At 43.0% G+C, this 15,836-nt stretch overlaps 1 protein-coding gene across 7 annotated transcripts in view; it reads right to left on the bottom strand.

The window, feature by feature from the left end:
• The window catches only part of CSMD3 (CUB and Sushi multiple domains 3), a 2,007,504-nt gene that overhangs the window by 207,974 nt on the left and 1,783,694 nt on the right, over positions 1 to 15,836 (bottom strand). For all 7 annotated transcript variants that reach the window (XM_075352941.1, XM_075352934.1, XM_075352935.1 and 4 more), the window contains 2 exons: positions 8,656 to 8,829; positions 1,913 to 2,098 (listed from right to left, as the gene is read on the bottom strand). In XM_075352941.1, the coding sequence (XP_075209056.1) occupies positions 1,913 to 2,098; positions 8,656 to 8,829 (360 nt within the window). The remainder of the gene's footprint in view (positions 1 to 1,912; positions 2,099 to 8,655; positions 8,830 to 15,836) is intronic.

The raw sequence follows: 15,836 nt of genomic DNA, 5'->3' as shown, positions 1-15,836 counted from the left end.
AGGGAAAGGGTCTGGTCACATCTATCTCTGGCCACATTCAAAATAGGATAGCTAAACTCTTATAATTCAGTGTAGGTAATAGCAGCCATCAGTATTCCAAGTGTTTCCTGAAAGTCCTGACAGGTACCAGAGACCCTACGTCAACAAGGAAAGCTGACAGATTTCAGCTCTGAAGCCTAAAGAATTGGGACTGCAGCTCTGAACCACAAAACTGAGTGAGAATCAGAACCAGAAAAGCAATGCGATCTACTTATGACTTTCTCAACATTTTCTTGTTGATTCAACCAAACAAGAAATCTAACATTTTCGACTCTGCATTCCTTAAAGGGAGTGTATAATCAGATAATGATATTCCGTAAATCAGGTTTTTGAGTTGTTATTGCAATTAATATTTATATATATATATATATATATATATATATATATATATATATATATATATATATATTACTGGTCAAAAAAAAAAAATAAAGGCAACACCAAAATACAAAATCCTTGTTTAAGGGGTGCTTCACACACAGCGAGCTCGCTGCCGAGATCGCTGCTGAGTCACGCTTTTTGTGACGCAGCAGTGACCTCATTAGCGATCTCGCTGTGTGTGACACTGAGCAGCGATCTGGCCCCTGCTGCGAGATCGCTGCTCGTTACACACAGCCCTGGTTCATTTTCTTCAAAGGCGCTCTCCCACTGTGACACACAGATCGCTGTGTGTGACAGCGAGAGAGCGACAAATGAAGCGAACAGGGAGCAGGAGCCGGCGTCTGACAGCTGAGGTAAGCTGTATCCAAGATAAACATCGGGTAACCAAGGTGGTTACCCGATATTTACCTTAGTTACCAGCCTCCGCAGCTCTCACGCTGCCTGTGCTGCCGGCTCCGGCTCTCTGCACATGTAGCTGCTGTACACATCGGGTTAATTAACCCGATGTGTACTGTAGCTAGGAGAGCAAGGAGCCAGCGCTCAGTGTGCGCGGCTCCCTGCTCCCTGCACACACAGCTAAGCGGTGTGCGCTGGTAACTAATGTAAACATCGGGTAACCATACCCGATGTTTACCTTAGTTACCAGTCTCCGCAGCTTCCAGACGGCGGCTCCGTGCAAGCGCAGCGTCGCTTGCACGTCGCTGCTGGCTGGGGGCTGTTCACTGGTCGCTGGTGAGATCTGCCTGTTTGACAGCTCACCAGCGACCATGTAGCGATGCAGCAGCGATCCTGACCAGGTCAGATCGCTGGTCGGATCGCTGTTGCATCGCTATGTGTGAAGGTACCTTAAGTGTTCCATTTATTTTTTTGAGCAGTATAAGTTATCTGCTTATATGGGGTTGTTATCTCTCATTGTAATACTACCTGTGACGATAGTGAAAGCCTGTGATAATGAACAGGAGGAAGTTTGAGTATAGAAGAACCTCATTGGACAATGTGAAAATTGCAAGATTACTATACATATATACTGTATATATCGTAATCTTGCAATTTTCAAGTTGTCCAATGAGGTTCTTCTATACTCAAACTTCCTCCTGTTCATTATCACAGGCTTTCACTATCATCTCAGGTAGTATTACAATGACAGATAACAACTCTATATAAGCTGATAACATAGGATTCACCAATATCAATAGGTGATGTTACAGATGACCCTGCTGACCATTTTTGCACAATGACCTTTGCACATGCTCAATAGATGCTTCAATATAAAAGATAGGGTCTGGGGCTCTTAAAATATACACAAATATTTTATGAAAGAAGAGGAAGAATAAGTCTAAAATAGTCCTAGTAGTGACTTGATTCAAGTTTTAGGTCATTTTCTGATGCCACATTCCCTTTAAGAGCTGATAATCTGCAGTTCTCCAACTTTACTTAACATAGTTTAATCTCATTAATTATCCGTTTTAATGAGCTGCAAAATTTCACTTACTAATGCATTCTGGAAGTGACTTGTCCCATTGCCCATTTGGCTGACAGACGAGCACAGATGATCCAAATAAATAATATCCGGGATTGCAGTCATAAAACACCACCGTTCCATAGGTGAAGTTTCCATGTTCAATTTTACTTTCACGGATGGAATTTTCTGGAATCCCAGGATCGGTGCAATTGACAACTGAATGTAAAATGTAAATCATTAGAAGAAAATGGTAATAGCTGAAAAAGTAATTTATGTATGATAAAGCACTGATATATACTTTATATACTGTGTAATAAAAGTAATGTGTGTAATGTGAAGCATGAAGACAGACAACTTGGTTCTTATGAGTCCACTGGAAGGGTGGACCCAGCCATGAACTGAGCAGGACTGAGCAAGGGCTCCACATATTCACACGCATGCTAGCTTTCTTTAGGAAAATGGCTTTCAGAGACCCAGCGCTATTCAGAGGCAGTAGAACGCCTGAGCGTGCAAAATGAGAGGCAATAGCGGTACACGTAACTCTTGGTTAGTCCAAAAATGCATGAAACACCCTTGTTTACATACTAAGTAAAAGTTATTTTCTCTGGAACTGTACCACTTACAGGTACAATTTTCATAGGGGCTAAGTTCCCTATAGCTCATTGAACTTGCATTTTGTGTGTGACAAACTGCCTTTAAGTTAACATTTTCTGTAATATGAACCTATCGCTTTAATGTCCATTACTTTTTTGATGGCTGAAATTTTATTCAAACACAAAACTTTTTATCCTTTCTAGCACCGATATTTTCTGCATTCCTAAGTTGTAAGCTCTTAAGATCTCTTAACCCTAGAACGCGCAAGCAATTCAATCTACCATAGAAAACAAATGACCTAGTAGGCCTGCGAGGCCCCAGGTATGCATTCTAGGGTTAAACTAATGAAATCCCTTGGCATCTGATGTTCTTTCGGGACAAAGGAGACGAACTCTAGCGCCACCTGTTGGATGTGGCAATCCTAAAAGTCAAAAGTGACTCTCCAATGAACCTTGTCATATGACTTAGGAATTAATGCCAGCTCGGAACCTCAATTTGCATACATGATGTTTCGGGGTGATGGCCCCTCTTCAGTGCAAAGTATGAGATCTGATCTGGCTGTATGAGAAGCTATAATGGGGTCTAAGGGAAAAACTATAAACTATAAGACTCCTTACTGGCAGCCAGATTAGTTTATCAGGCTCCACAAAGAGAAATGTTTCCCCCTTAGATGTTCTTTTGGGGCACAGAACATCTGCAGTTAATTTCCATTGCTGTGGGCGGGCAAAGGCCACCATGACATAATGAGAATGCACCACTCCCAATTGCGCCATGCAGATAAGAAATTACGATTTGATTTGCAATGGAAGTTGGAGGAGAAAGGGGTTGAAGAGAACTTACATTGCAAGAGCAGAAGCACTCGCCTGACGTAGAACTGTCCAAATGCCTCCATTATTCTAATGCTGCAATGGCCAAAGTAGAATTCTGATAGCTGCAAAATCAGCCCACAGATTTCTACCTACACTCCTAAATGTAAGTCCTTTTTTTCAAAATGTTTATTTCCAAGAAAAATCTTGCAATAATAATAAGACAACACCATGTAACAAAATACATATATTGCTACCATAGCTCCCAGTTTGGGGCTCACAATTCTACTGTAGTAGTTGAAACAAGTCTTCTGCTAAAATTACCCTCACCTGCCCATGCTGTAGTAATGGCCGTAAGATGTATATGTTTGGTGTCAGCGCGATTGGACAGACGTGATCCTTCCAATGAATAATATGTCAATGTCCTTTGTTGTATTAGCACATGTACTGGTGTTTCACTTGTGAGCTTACCCCTCAATGTTCCATTATATGTGCAATTATCCAGGAACACAAACCCAACAGATGTTTGGCAGAATTTTTTTGCAATCCAATTCTCATATTTTGCTTAATAATTGGCTTCCACTATTTGTTTCTCATCTCGCAAATAACAAAGCAATTAATAGTACTACTTTTGCTAAAGCACCATTGATTCCATGGAGAATAGATGTGTTGGAGCCCAACATTCCAGAAAGTGGAGGATAAGCGAGGGAAGTCTTGGAGGCGCTTGGGTAAGGAATGTACAAATGTGGAGGAGAGAAGGAGGCCTTGGGAGGACCGGAGATTATGTGTTGGAGTTTATCGAGAAATTAGTAAGGAGATAAATGGAGGAGACAGATTATGGACAGCTTTGGTAGGTCAACGCTAGTAATTTGAATTAGATATGTTGAAAATTAGGAGCCAATAAAGGAGTTTGCGGAGGGTTCAAGTGGAGGAGTAGCAAGGAGAGGTGTAGATAAGTTGGGAAGTAGAGTTACAGACAAACTGGAGATGTGCGAGATTATAAGTAAGGAGGCCTCAGAAGAGGATATTGCAGTAGCTGAGGCAGGAGATGATGAGGGCATGCAGTAAAAATGTAGTAGATTGAGGGTTAAGGAAAGAATGAATTCTGGAAATATTATTGAGTTGGAGGCAGCAGGAGCTTGGATATGCGGATTGAATTATAGACACTTTTGCTATGGTAATAAATCTGGCTGACCTATTTAAGAGTCGTGGGAGGTAAAAAGATTTCTTCTACAAAGGTGAAAAGAATTCAATAGTCAAGGAAGGCCAGTTTCAAAAATCCCAGCCCACGTACTTCTCACTTGACTCCATAACTATGCTTTAATTTCCATATCTTGGCTGAAATTTATTGCTCACCTCTGCCTGACACAGATGCATTCACAAGGTTATCTTGGAACCCTGCACTGTTCTGCTTCCTTAATTGCTTTTGAGATTTATAGAATACTGATTGATAATATTTTACTGGAGTCCAGGGAAATACACTCCGGAAAGATAGAAACACTTTGTCAAATAAGAGGTAAACTTGCTCTAAAAACTTGTCATTGATTAAGTGGTTATGACGGGTCTAGTAAGTAACAATCATGAAATATAAAGAACAGAGATGACAAATGTGACAAAAATGTTAGGGGCCACATTAACGTCTATTCACACGGCATTTGCATCATGAGTTGAAGGAATACTGCTTGACGGGACGGGAGGATTTTTTTTTACCGCTGCCACTGATGTACACTATGTGAAAAAGTACAGGGATACCTTCTTTATGATATACTACTCTAAATCCATAACTATTAATATACAGTTGGTACCTCTTTGTGGCCATTCCATTATTGGAACACTTTCGACAATATTTTGTAGTGTGTTGTTGAGAATTTTTGAGAATAGAACATTTGTGAGGTCAGAAAGTGATGTTGGAGGACAGAACCAGGCTTATAATCTCTGGTTGACTTTATCCGAAAGGTGTTAGATGAGGTTGAGATTAGGGTTCTGTAAAGTTTGTCGTTCTTCCACATTAAACTCCCTCTTCCAGGTCTTTATGGACCTTGCTCAAACTATGGGTCTTCCTCAAACCTTTCCCACAATGTTAGAAGTATTAAAAATGTCCTAGTGTTCTAAAGCATTAAGGTTTCCATTTCCTTGAACTATATGGCCTAGATCAACTCCTGAAAATGATTCCCATGACATTATTCCTCTTACACAAAATGTTAGATTTGGCACATGGTGGTCAGGCAAGTAACGTACTCTTGGCATTCACCAAATCATCAGATCACCAGATGTCAGAAAGAATTGTGATTCATCCCAACACAGAACATTTCCACTTCTTTAGTATCCAGTTGTGGTGCTTTTACACCAGTTGATCTGACACTTGGCATTGTGCTTGGTGATTTAAGTCTTGCATGCAACTGCTTAGCCATGGAAACCCATAATATCATGAAGTGTCCATGGCACAATTTTGTGCTGATGTTAATACCTAAGAAGGTTTGGACTATGCAGATAAGGAGTCAGTAGAGAGTTCATTATGGGGAGATAAGGTATGCACACCAGTGACTATGTAAGGGGAATACATGAAATAGCAGAAACTGCTGTGTGAATACTGACTTGAAAAATCCAATAGCTATATGTAAGAGTGAAAATGTGAAAAATGGAATCTGCATTACTGCCATGAACATATGAATCAAGAGAAATTTAGCTACTGAATTGATCAATACAATAGAGCCCCAACACTACGCCAAAGTATTTCTCTACGTTGGGGTCCCTAGCTTGTGTGTGTCCTCTCATGCAGTTAAAAAACCTACCGTGTATGGGAAGCTGAGACCCAGGCTATTTATGCGTATGATATGGATTGGCAATAGGTGTGGTTGGGGAGGGTTCACAAACGAAAAACTACTAACAATAACGAATAACGTTTGGAACGTTCCATACACGGTAAGGTTTTTTAACTGCATGAGAGGACACACACAAGCTAGGGACCCCAACGTAGAGAAATACTTTGGCGTAGTGTTGGGGCTCTATTGTATTGATCAATTCAGTAGCTAAATTTCTCTTGATTCATATGTTCATGGAAGTAATGCAGATTCCATTTTTCACATTTTCACTCTTACATAAAGCTATTGGATTTTTCAAGTCAGTATTCACACAGCAGTTTCTGCTATTTCATGTATTCCCCTTACATAGTCACTGGTGTGCATACCTTATCTCCCCATAGTGATGTTTTTTTAGGTTTTTGCACCCAGTTCAGACTTAGAATGGTGTTCCAAACGTTATTCGTTATTGTTAGTAGAGAGTTCATGACTTAAGCCCTTTACTCCCCATCACTTGATGACACCTCTATAAATTTCCAAGTTCTGCTACTTTGTGTTACAGTTGCACTTTTCAATAATACCACTCAGAGTTGATCATATAGGAAATAAATTGAATAAATTGATACAACATTAGCGTCCTGATACAATAGTCCTGATCGAATCATCTTTAAACTCGGCATTGCCAAATCAGAAGGCTGAAAATAAAAAATTCAGCTAAAAACTCCTCTAAAATGCTTCAAAACTTCTTTTAAGCACTTAAGGCTTCAAAAACTGTGAAGCAGCTTAAAGAGTTGTCTTTTCCTATGGTGGCAAATATATATATATATATATATATATATATATATATATATATATATATATATATATATATATATATATATATGCTAACGTTCAACAGTTTGGGGTCACCCAGACAATCTTGTCTTTTCCATGAAAAATCATACTTTTATATATCAAATGAGTTGCATAATGAATAGAAAATATAGTCCAGACATTGACGAGGTTAGAAATAATGATTTTTATTTGAAATAATAATTTTCTCCTTCAGACTTTGCTTTCGGCACAGAATGCTGCTTTGCAGCAATTCCAGCTTTGCAGACCTTTGGCATTCTAGCTGTTAATTTGCGGAGGAAATCTGGAGATATTTCACTCCATGCTCCCAGAAGTCCCACAAGTTGGATTGGCTTGATGGGCACTTTTTACACTATACAGTCAAGCTGCTCCCACAACAGCTCAATAGGGTTGAGATCTGATGACTGGGCTGGACACTCCATTACAGATAGATACCAGCTGCCTGCCTCTGCCCTAAATAGTTCATGCACAATTTGGAGGTGTGCTTTGGGTCATTGTCCTGTTGTAGGATGAAATTGGCTTCAATCAAGCGCTGTCCATGGTGTATGGCATGGCGTTGCAAAATTGAGTGATAGCCTTCCTTTTTCAAGATCTACAATCTTCAAAATGTACAAATCTCCCACTGTATCAGCACCAAAGCAACCCCAGACCATCACAGTACCTCCACCATGCTTGACAGATGGTGTCAGGCACTCTTCCAGCATCTTTTCAGTTGTTCTGTGTCTAACAAATGTCCTTCTGTGTGATCCAAACACCTCAAATTTCGATTCGTCTGTCCATAACACTTTTTTTCCAATCTTCCTCTGTCCAATGTTTGTGTTCTTTTGCCCATATTAATCTTTTCCTTTTATTAGCCAGTCTCAGATATGGCTTTTTCTTTGCCACTCTGCCCTGAAGGCCAGCATCCCGGAGTCACCTCTTCACTGTAGACGTTGACACTGGCATTTTGCGGGTACTATTTAATGAAGCTGCCAGTTGAGGACCTGTGAGAAGTCGATTTCTCAAACTAGAGACTCTACTGTACATGTCTGGTTGCTCAGTTGTGCAGCGGAGCCTCCCACATTCTTTCTACTCTGGTTAGAGCCTGTTTGTGCTCTCCTCTGAAGGGAGTAGTACACACCGTTGTAGGAAATCTTTAGTTTTTTGTCAATTTCTCACATGGAATAGCCTTCATTTTTATGAACAAGAATAGACTGTCGAGTTTCACATGAAAGTTCACTTTTTCTGGCCATTTTGAGAGTTTAATGGAACCTACAAATGTAATGCTCCAGGTTCTCAACTAGCTCAAAGGAAGGTCAGTTTTATAGCTTCTCTTATCAGCAAAACTGTTTTCATCTGTGCTAACATACTTGCACAACGGTTTTCAAAGGAATTCTAAAAATTCATTAGCCTTATAACACAGTTATCAAACACAATGTACAATTAGAACACTGGAGGGGTGGTTGTTGGAAATGGGCCTCTATACACCTATGTAGATATTGCATTAAAAACCAGATGTTTGCAGCTAGTATAGTCATTTACCGCATTAACAATGTGCTTTTCTTTCAAAAATAAGGAAATATCCAAGTGATCCCAAAATTTTGAACGGTAGCGTGTATGTGTGTGTGTATGTATATATATATATATATATATATAATTTGATAACTACAAGTAATCTCTACAATTTTTTTTTAGAAAACCCATATCCTCCACTAGAAATACCCCTAAAATCTGTATCTCTTACCTTTACAGATGGGAGGGGGATGACTCCATTGCCGGTTGGCCTGACACTGCGCCCTTGTTGGTCCTTGCATAACGTATCCCATGTTACAAGAGAATGTCACAACATCATTGTAATTAAATCCGTTGCCACTTGTTCTTCCATAGATTGGACTGCCTGGATGACCACAGCTAATAGCTGCCAAGTTTATTGGACCAAGAATAAAAAGAATGTATGAATCAACAGTTTGTAAATCAGTTTTGCAAACATATCAAAATAACTGTTACCTATCTATCTATTTTGTGTACTTAGAACATTACCTAATTATTAGAAGAGTCCATTGACATTAAGTAATTCACAAAATCTATCTATCTACCTACAGTGCCTACAAGTAGTATTCAACCCCCTCCAGATTTAGCAGGTTTACACATTCGGAATTAACTTGGCATTGTGACATTTGGACTGTAGATCAGCCTGGAAGTGTGAAATGCACTGCAGCAAAAAAGAATATTTATTTTTTATTTTTTTTTTTAAATTGAGAAAAGTTTATTCAGAGGGTCATTTATTATTCAACCCCTCAAACCACCAGAATTCTGTTTGGTTCCCCTAAAGTATTAAGAAGTATTTCAGGCACAAAGAACAATGAGCTTCACATGTTTGGATTAATTATCTCTTTCTCCAGCCTTTTCTGACTAATTAAGACCCTCCCCAAACTTGTGAACAGCACTCATACATGGTCAGCATGGGAAAGACAAAGAAGCATTCCAAGGCCTTCAGAGACAAGATCGTGGAGGGTCACAAGGCTGGCAAGGGGTACAAAACCCTTTCCAAGGAGTTGGGCCTACCTGTCTCCACTGTTGGGAGCATCATCCGGAAGTGGAAGGCTTATGCAACTACTGTTAGCCTTCCACGGCCTGAACAGCCTTTGAAAGTTTCCTCCCGTGCCGAGGCCAGGCTTGTCCGAAGAGTCAAGGCTAACCCAAGGACAACAAGGAAGGAGCTCCGGGAAGATCTCATGGCAGTGGGGACATTGGTTTCAGTCAATACCATAAGTAACGTACTCCACCGCAATGGTCTCCGTTCCAGACGAGCCCAAAAGGTACCTTTACTTTCAAAGCGTCATGTCAAGGCTCGTCTACAGTTTGCTCATGATCACTTGGAGGACTCTGAGACAGACTGGTTCAAGGTTCTCTGGTCTGATGAGACCAAGATCGAGATCTTTGGTGCCAACCACACACGTGACGTTTGGAGACTGGAAGGCACTGCATACGACCCCAAGAATACCATCCCTACAGTCAAGCATGGTGGTGGCAGCATCATGCTGTGGGGCTGTTTCTCAGCCAAGGGGCCTGGCCATCTGGTCCGCATCCATGGGAAGATGGATAGCACGGCCTACCTGGAGATTTTGGCCAAGAACCTCCGCTCCTCCATCAAGGATCTCAAGATGGGTCGTCATTTCATCTTCCAACAAGACAACGACCCAAAGCACACAGCCAAGAAAACAAGGCCTGGTTCAAGAGGGAAAAAATCAAGGTGTTGCAGTGGCCTAGTCAGTCTCCTGACCTTAACCCAATTGAAAACCTGTGGAAGGAGCTCAAGATTAAAGTCCACATGAGACACCCAAAGAACCTAGATAACTTGGCGAAGATCTGCATGGAGGAGTGGGCCAAGAGACCTGTGCCGGCCTGATCAGGTCTTATAAAAGACGATTATTAGCTGTAATTGCAAACAAGGGTTATTCCACAAAATATTAAACCTAGGGGTTGAATAATAATTGACCCACACTTTTATGTTGAAAATGTATTAAAATTTAACTGAGCAACATAACTTGTTGGTTTGTAAGATTTATGCATCTGTTAATAAATCCTGCTCTTGTTTGAAGTTTGCAGGCTCTAACTTATTTGCATCTTATCAAACCTGCTAAATCTGCAGGGGGTTGAATACTACTTGTAGGCACTGTATCTAACAAAAAAAAAGAAGACTGGCAGCATGGAAGTTAAAAACACATGAGGCTAATGCATAAGGTGGGGGATGGGGTTCAAAGGACATCAAACCATTCTACCTGCCCAGCAGCCATGTCACGGCAACCTTGCACCCCATCCCCCCACCTTACCCAATAGCTTCATGTGTTTTTAACTTCCAAGGGTATTCACTGATCTTATATGTAGGTTTTTAAGAACCCAGACAGATGCAGTATAGAGTAAAGGGTGCTTTACACGCTGCAACATCGCTAGCAATAGCTAGCTATGTCGTGCGTGATTGCAACCGCCTCCGTCGTTCGTGCAACATTTGGTGATCGCTGCTGTAGCGAACATTATCGCTACGGCAGCGTCACACGCACATACCTTTTCAATGACGTCGCAGTGACCGCTGAACAATCCCTCCTTCAAGGGGGAGGTGCGTTCGGCGTCATAGCGACATCACTGCGGCGTCACTAAGCGACCGGCCAATAGCAGAGGAGGGGCGGAGATGAGCGGGCGGAATATCCCGCCCACCTCCTTCCTTCCTCATTGCCGGTGGACGCAGGTAAGGAGATGTTCGTCGTTCCTGTGGTGTCACACATAGCGATTTGTGATGCCACAGGAATGACAAACAACATCGTACCTGCAGCAGCAACGATATTTTGAAAAGGAGCGACGTGTGAACGATCAATGATTTTTGACGCTTTTGCGATCGTTGATCGTCGCTCCTTGGTGTCACACGCTGCGATGTCGCTAACGGCGCAGGATGTGCGTCACTAATGACGTGACCCCGATGATATATTGTTAGCGATGTTGCAGCGTGTAAAGCCCCCTTAAGACCCAGCAACGGAGATTGCCATGACGTGGCTGCTGGGCAGGTATTAAAATGGCCTTTCTAATATTCCAAACACCTCTAATTGTTTTTTTATTAGCTTTTTATTAGTTTGCCATTACAGTGTGTGACTGTTTTTCTTTTAGTTATACGATCCATTATGAACAGATACGCACCTGTTCATGCTATTGGAAGTGCTGCCAGTCTTCTCTTTTTTTTTTTTTTATATATATAGAGTATATAGAAAGAAGTAATGTCCTTTAGACAGGCAATGCACCCCATCCTTCACCTTACCCAATAGCCTCATGTGTTTTTTAACTTCCAAGGTTACTCGCTGATTTTATATGTAGGTTTTTGGGAGCCCAGACAGATGCAGTATAAAGTAGGACCCAAAAATGGAGGATGCCATGACATGGCTGCTGGGCACATATTATAATGGCCATTCTAATATGCCAAACACCTCTAAATGTTTTTATAGCAGTTTTTTATTAGTTTGCCATTACAGTGTGTGACGCCCCGGACTAGCCAGATAGTCACAGGTACGCCCTTACACAAACACCTCCTCCCTTAATAAGGTGACAGCAGCCAAACTACAAAACCTTGTCACCTCCCTCAGGGTTTGATGTTCACACCAGGGGGGCGGAGCCAGGCGGTTGGCCACGAACAGCAAGGAGTACACAGGCCCTGAGGCAGGAAAAATAGTTCCAGTTCCCGTGGGGAGCGCAGTGTTAGCAGAACAGATGAGTCTTGACAGTGAAGTGGAGTGGAGTTCAAGTGCAGACCTGTGACCAGGTCTGCCATAGTCTAACACCAGGTTCCTGGGTTGGAGCCCAGTCACCTCTGGCAAGGAGGCAGACGGTGGTGGCCGCCTACAGGAGCTATGATTACAGCCGGTGGAACCGTAACGACCGGGGACAGGTGGTGGCCCGCCAGTACTGAACCGGGGAACCGATTGGAAACTGGAGCACTAAGAGGGGTACTCAGACCCAGTACGAGGCCCAGAAACAACCGGGCCGAGTCAAATCAACTGATTGAGGACTGGACTTTAGGCCCTGTACCACCTAAGACCCGACTGAAGACAACAGCCCAACCATAGGGGTAGAAAGCCAACGCCCAGGCATAGAAACCCGACGGGCCAGCATCTGTGGGCAAAAGGGCTCTACCGGCACACACCAGGCTGGGGAGCGGACTACCGTTGCTCAGGCATAGGAGTCATCATTTCTACAAAAGTGAAGTGCAGGAGAAAGGCGGAAACCACCAACTTGAAAAGGGGAAAAGCGCAGCCGGCTGCGGGCACCGTCCACCATCTTGTTTGGTTTACCAGAGACTCCAGCGTGTTTGTAATAGTGAGTACAACAGTGCCTTCGGGCCACGCGCCGCACCGCACCAACACGCCAGCATCGTCCCTTTCCCCGCCTCAGCACCTCCCTCGGGCCCCCGGGACAATCATACCCCTACCCACGGAGGGGGTCAACATCAAGTTCCGCAACACCGTCCCCAGGAGCCTAGTCAACAGCAGCGGTGGTGTCCATCCATTCACCACAACCCGTGGGTGGCGTCAAAAACTCAAATCCCCTACAAACAACCGCGGCTTCGGCCGTGGACCTTCCCACCGAAGCTCCTACGTGTAGCGCCAACCCCCCCCCCCCTTTCAGAGCGACGTGACTCCCGGGTCTGTGAGGAGCTCGAGCCACTCACCGACGAGCACGGATCCGAGCAACTCGGCAGCTGGCCGAGCTACAGGGAGGTACAGTGTACAACTGTTTTTCTCTTAGATAGATAGATATAACTATCTAAATTAGATAGCTAGATAGTGCATTAGTATCTAAAATCTATAAAGTATTACCATTCCATGTTTTTGTATACACTATATTTACTTCAATCCTCTGGCTTTCTAAGCGTCAGTGTCCCACACTTGTGGACACCTATTACCTCTCTCCTTGCTGATCAGCATAGCTGTTGCAAATACTGTGGTTTGCTATAATTGGATGTTGAAAAACACTACCTTCACCCTTGCTGCTGCCAGCAATGACCCACGAGCAATTATTTCCCTTGCTCTATTCTTATTTCTATCCTGCAGATTTGGAAAGACTTGTTTGACAGAGATTCATTCTTGTTTAAAGATTATCGATAGAGAAACATGCTATTCCCTGTGGTCTAATACCCTTTTCTCTCCTTAGTTTAACATGAAAACTAATGGAACCCTTGAGTGCCTCCATCTGATTACGACAGATACAGAACATGTATTTAGTAAGAACTGACAACCATTGATTAGAATGTTCTTGCTTCCATATGAGCATTAACTATGTCAGATTGGAAATTCTAATACCTGTCTGAATCATAAAGCAGTTACATATATTAAAGGAGCTTGTTAAAATAAGTTTTGTAAACAATACAGGCACTTTACAGTCTTGGCTCACTAAGGGTACTTTCACACCTCCGGTTTTTCTTCTGCGGCACAATCCGGCACTTTGCAGGAAAATCGCAACCGGTTTTTTTTGCTGCCGGTTGCGATTTTCCTGCATAGACTTTAATTAGTGCCGCATTGTGCCGCATGGCCTTACGTGCCATCCGGTTTTTGCCGCATGCGGCAGATTTAGCCGATGCGGCGGCCGGATGGAACGTTGCCTGGCACGTTTTTTCGTGCGGCAAAAAAAACCGCATCGCGCCGCATTCGGCCGATGCGGCGCATCTCTCAATGCATGCCTATGGCGGCCGGATGCGGCGCGATGCGGCAAATACCGCATTCGGCCGCCGCATGCGGTTTTTGCCACTGCGCATGCTCAGTAGCATGCCGCAAGCGGCAAAAACCGGGCGGGCCGCAAGGGAAAAACGTATGCAAAGGATGCGGTGTTTTCACCGCATCCGTTGCATAGCTTGCACAGCCGGATTGAGCCGCAGGGCTCAAGCCGGATGTGTGAAAGTAGCCTAACACCCCCAAAAGTCATATGTGAATGCAGTTCTATCACATTGTCTGCTTTTCTTCCAAACGATACAAGAAACTGAACCATACTAGAACAGATGTGTCCCTTCTTTTTCACTCGCCATATATTCTGAGATCTTTGGGGTGAAACAACCAGTACAGAAAATGTAGAACATGCTTTTCCATACTTTGGAGCAATTTATGTCCTATGTGTTTGTATGTGGCTGCACAGTGTGTGTGATGGGAGTTGCAGTTTGAGTATCATGCTATATAATTTCAATATTGTAATAATTATCCATTGGGAAAAATTGGAGTTTTTAAAGGGAATCTGTCAGCAGATTTTTACTATGTAATCTGAAGACAGCATTCTGCAAGGGTTAACACAGAGAATTCAAAGATGCCTGTCTTGTCAAAGTCTGATCTGTTGTTTATTGCTAATTTGTTTAAGCAACAGAACACTTATCATTGCTCAGACAACAATGTCATGCACAGGGTAGGCTGGTACGCCCCCTCCTCTGATTGACACCTAATTGCCCATGTGCAATCTCTATTGAAGGCCTGGTGTGGGTGGGACAGATCTCTCAGCTGTGTTAAGGGTACTTTACACGCTGCAATATTGGTACCAATATCGCTAGCGAGCGTAGCCACCCTCGACAGTTGTGCAACATGGGCAAATCGCTGCCCGTGACGCGCAACATCGCTAACAGCCGTCACACAGACTTACCTTCTCTGCGATGTCGCGTTGACCGGCGATCCGCTTCTTTTCTAAGGGGGAGGTTCGTGCGACGTCACAGCGACATCACACGGCAGCCGTCCAATACCAGAGGAGGGGCAGAGATGAGTGGCCGGGACATGCCGCCCATCTCCTTCCTTCCTCATTGCCGGTGGACGCAGGTAAGGAGATGTTCGTCGTTCCTGCGGTGTCACACATAGCGATGTGTGCTGCTGCAGGAATGACAAACAACATCATACCTGCAGCACCAACGATATTAAGGAAATGAACGACGTGTCAACGAGCAAGGATTGTTCATGTTTTTGCGCTCGTTGATCATCGCTCATTGGTGTCACACGCTGCGATGTCGCCAACAGAGCCGGATGTGCGTCACTAACGACGTGACCCTGACGATATATCGTTAGCGATGTTGCAGCGTGTAAAGCACCCTTGGAGATACATAGATAAACGTTTCCTCATTTGGTCTAAACTTTTCAATGAGTTACATGAGGTTTTTTTTTCTAAACAATATTGACCCTGATATTAAATTCAACATGGTCAGCTCCCATAATGAGTCACAAATTTTGGATATATTGGTTAATACCACTAGTAGCTGCATTCAGTGTAGGGACAGCTGATGGAGGAATGATCATTTTGGATTAGAGGCATATAGGCAGGGTATATTGCTTAGCAGTCCTTCTATAAGAATACTGCGGCTCCAACCTAACTGTTTTCATTAGGGCACAGGTGATCTTATGGGATATGTGCTGGTATAAA

Source organism: Anomaloglossus baeobatrachus, chromosome 6, assembly GCF_048569485.1.
Source record: "Anomaloglossus baeobatrachus isolate aAnoBae1 chromosome 6, aAnoBae1.hap1, whole genome shotgun sequence".
In the NCBI taxonomy this organism is placed as follows: domain Eukaryota; kingdom Metazoa; phylum Chordata; class Amphibia; order Anura; family Aromobatidae; genus Anomaloglossus; species Anomaloglossus baeobatrachus.
The sequence above is the reverse complement of the archived record's forward strand: the minus strand, read 5'-3'. Positions and strand labels throughout refer to the sequence as shown.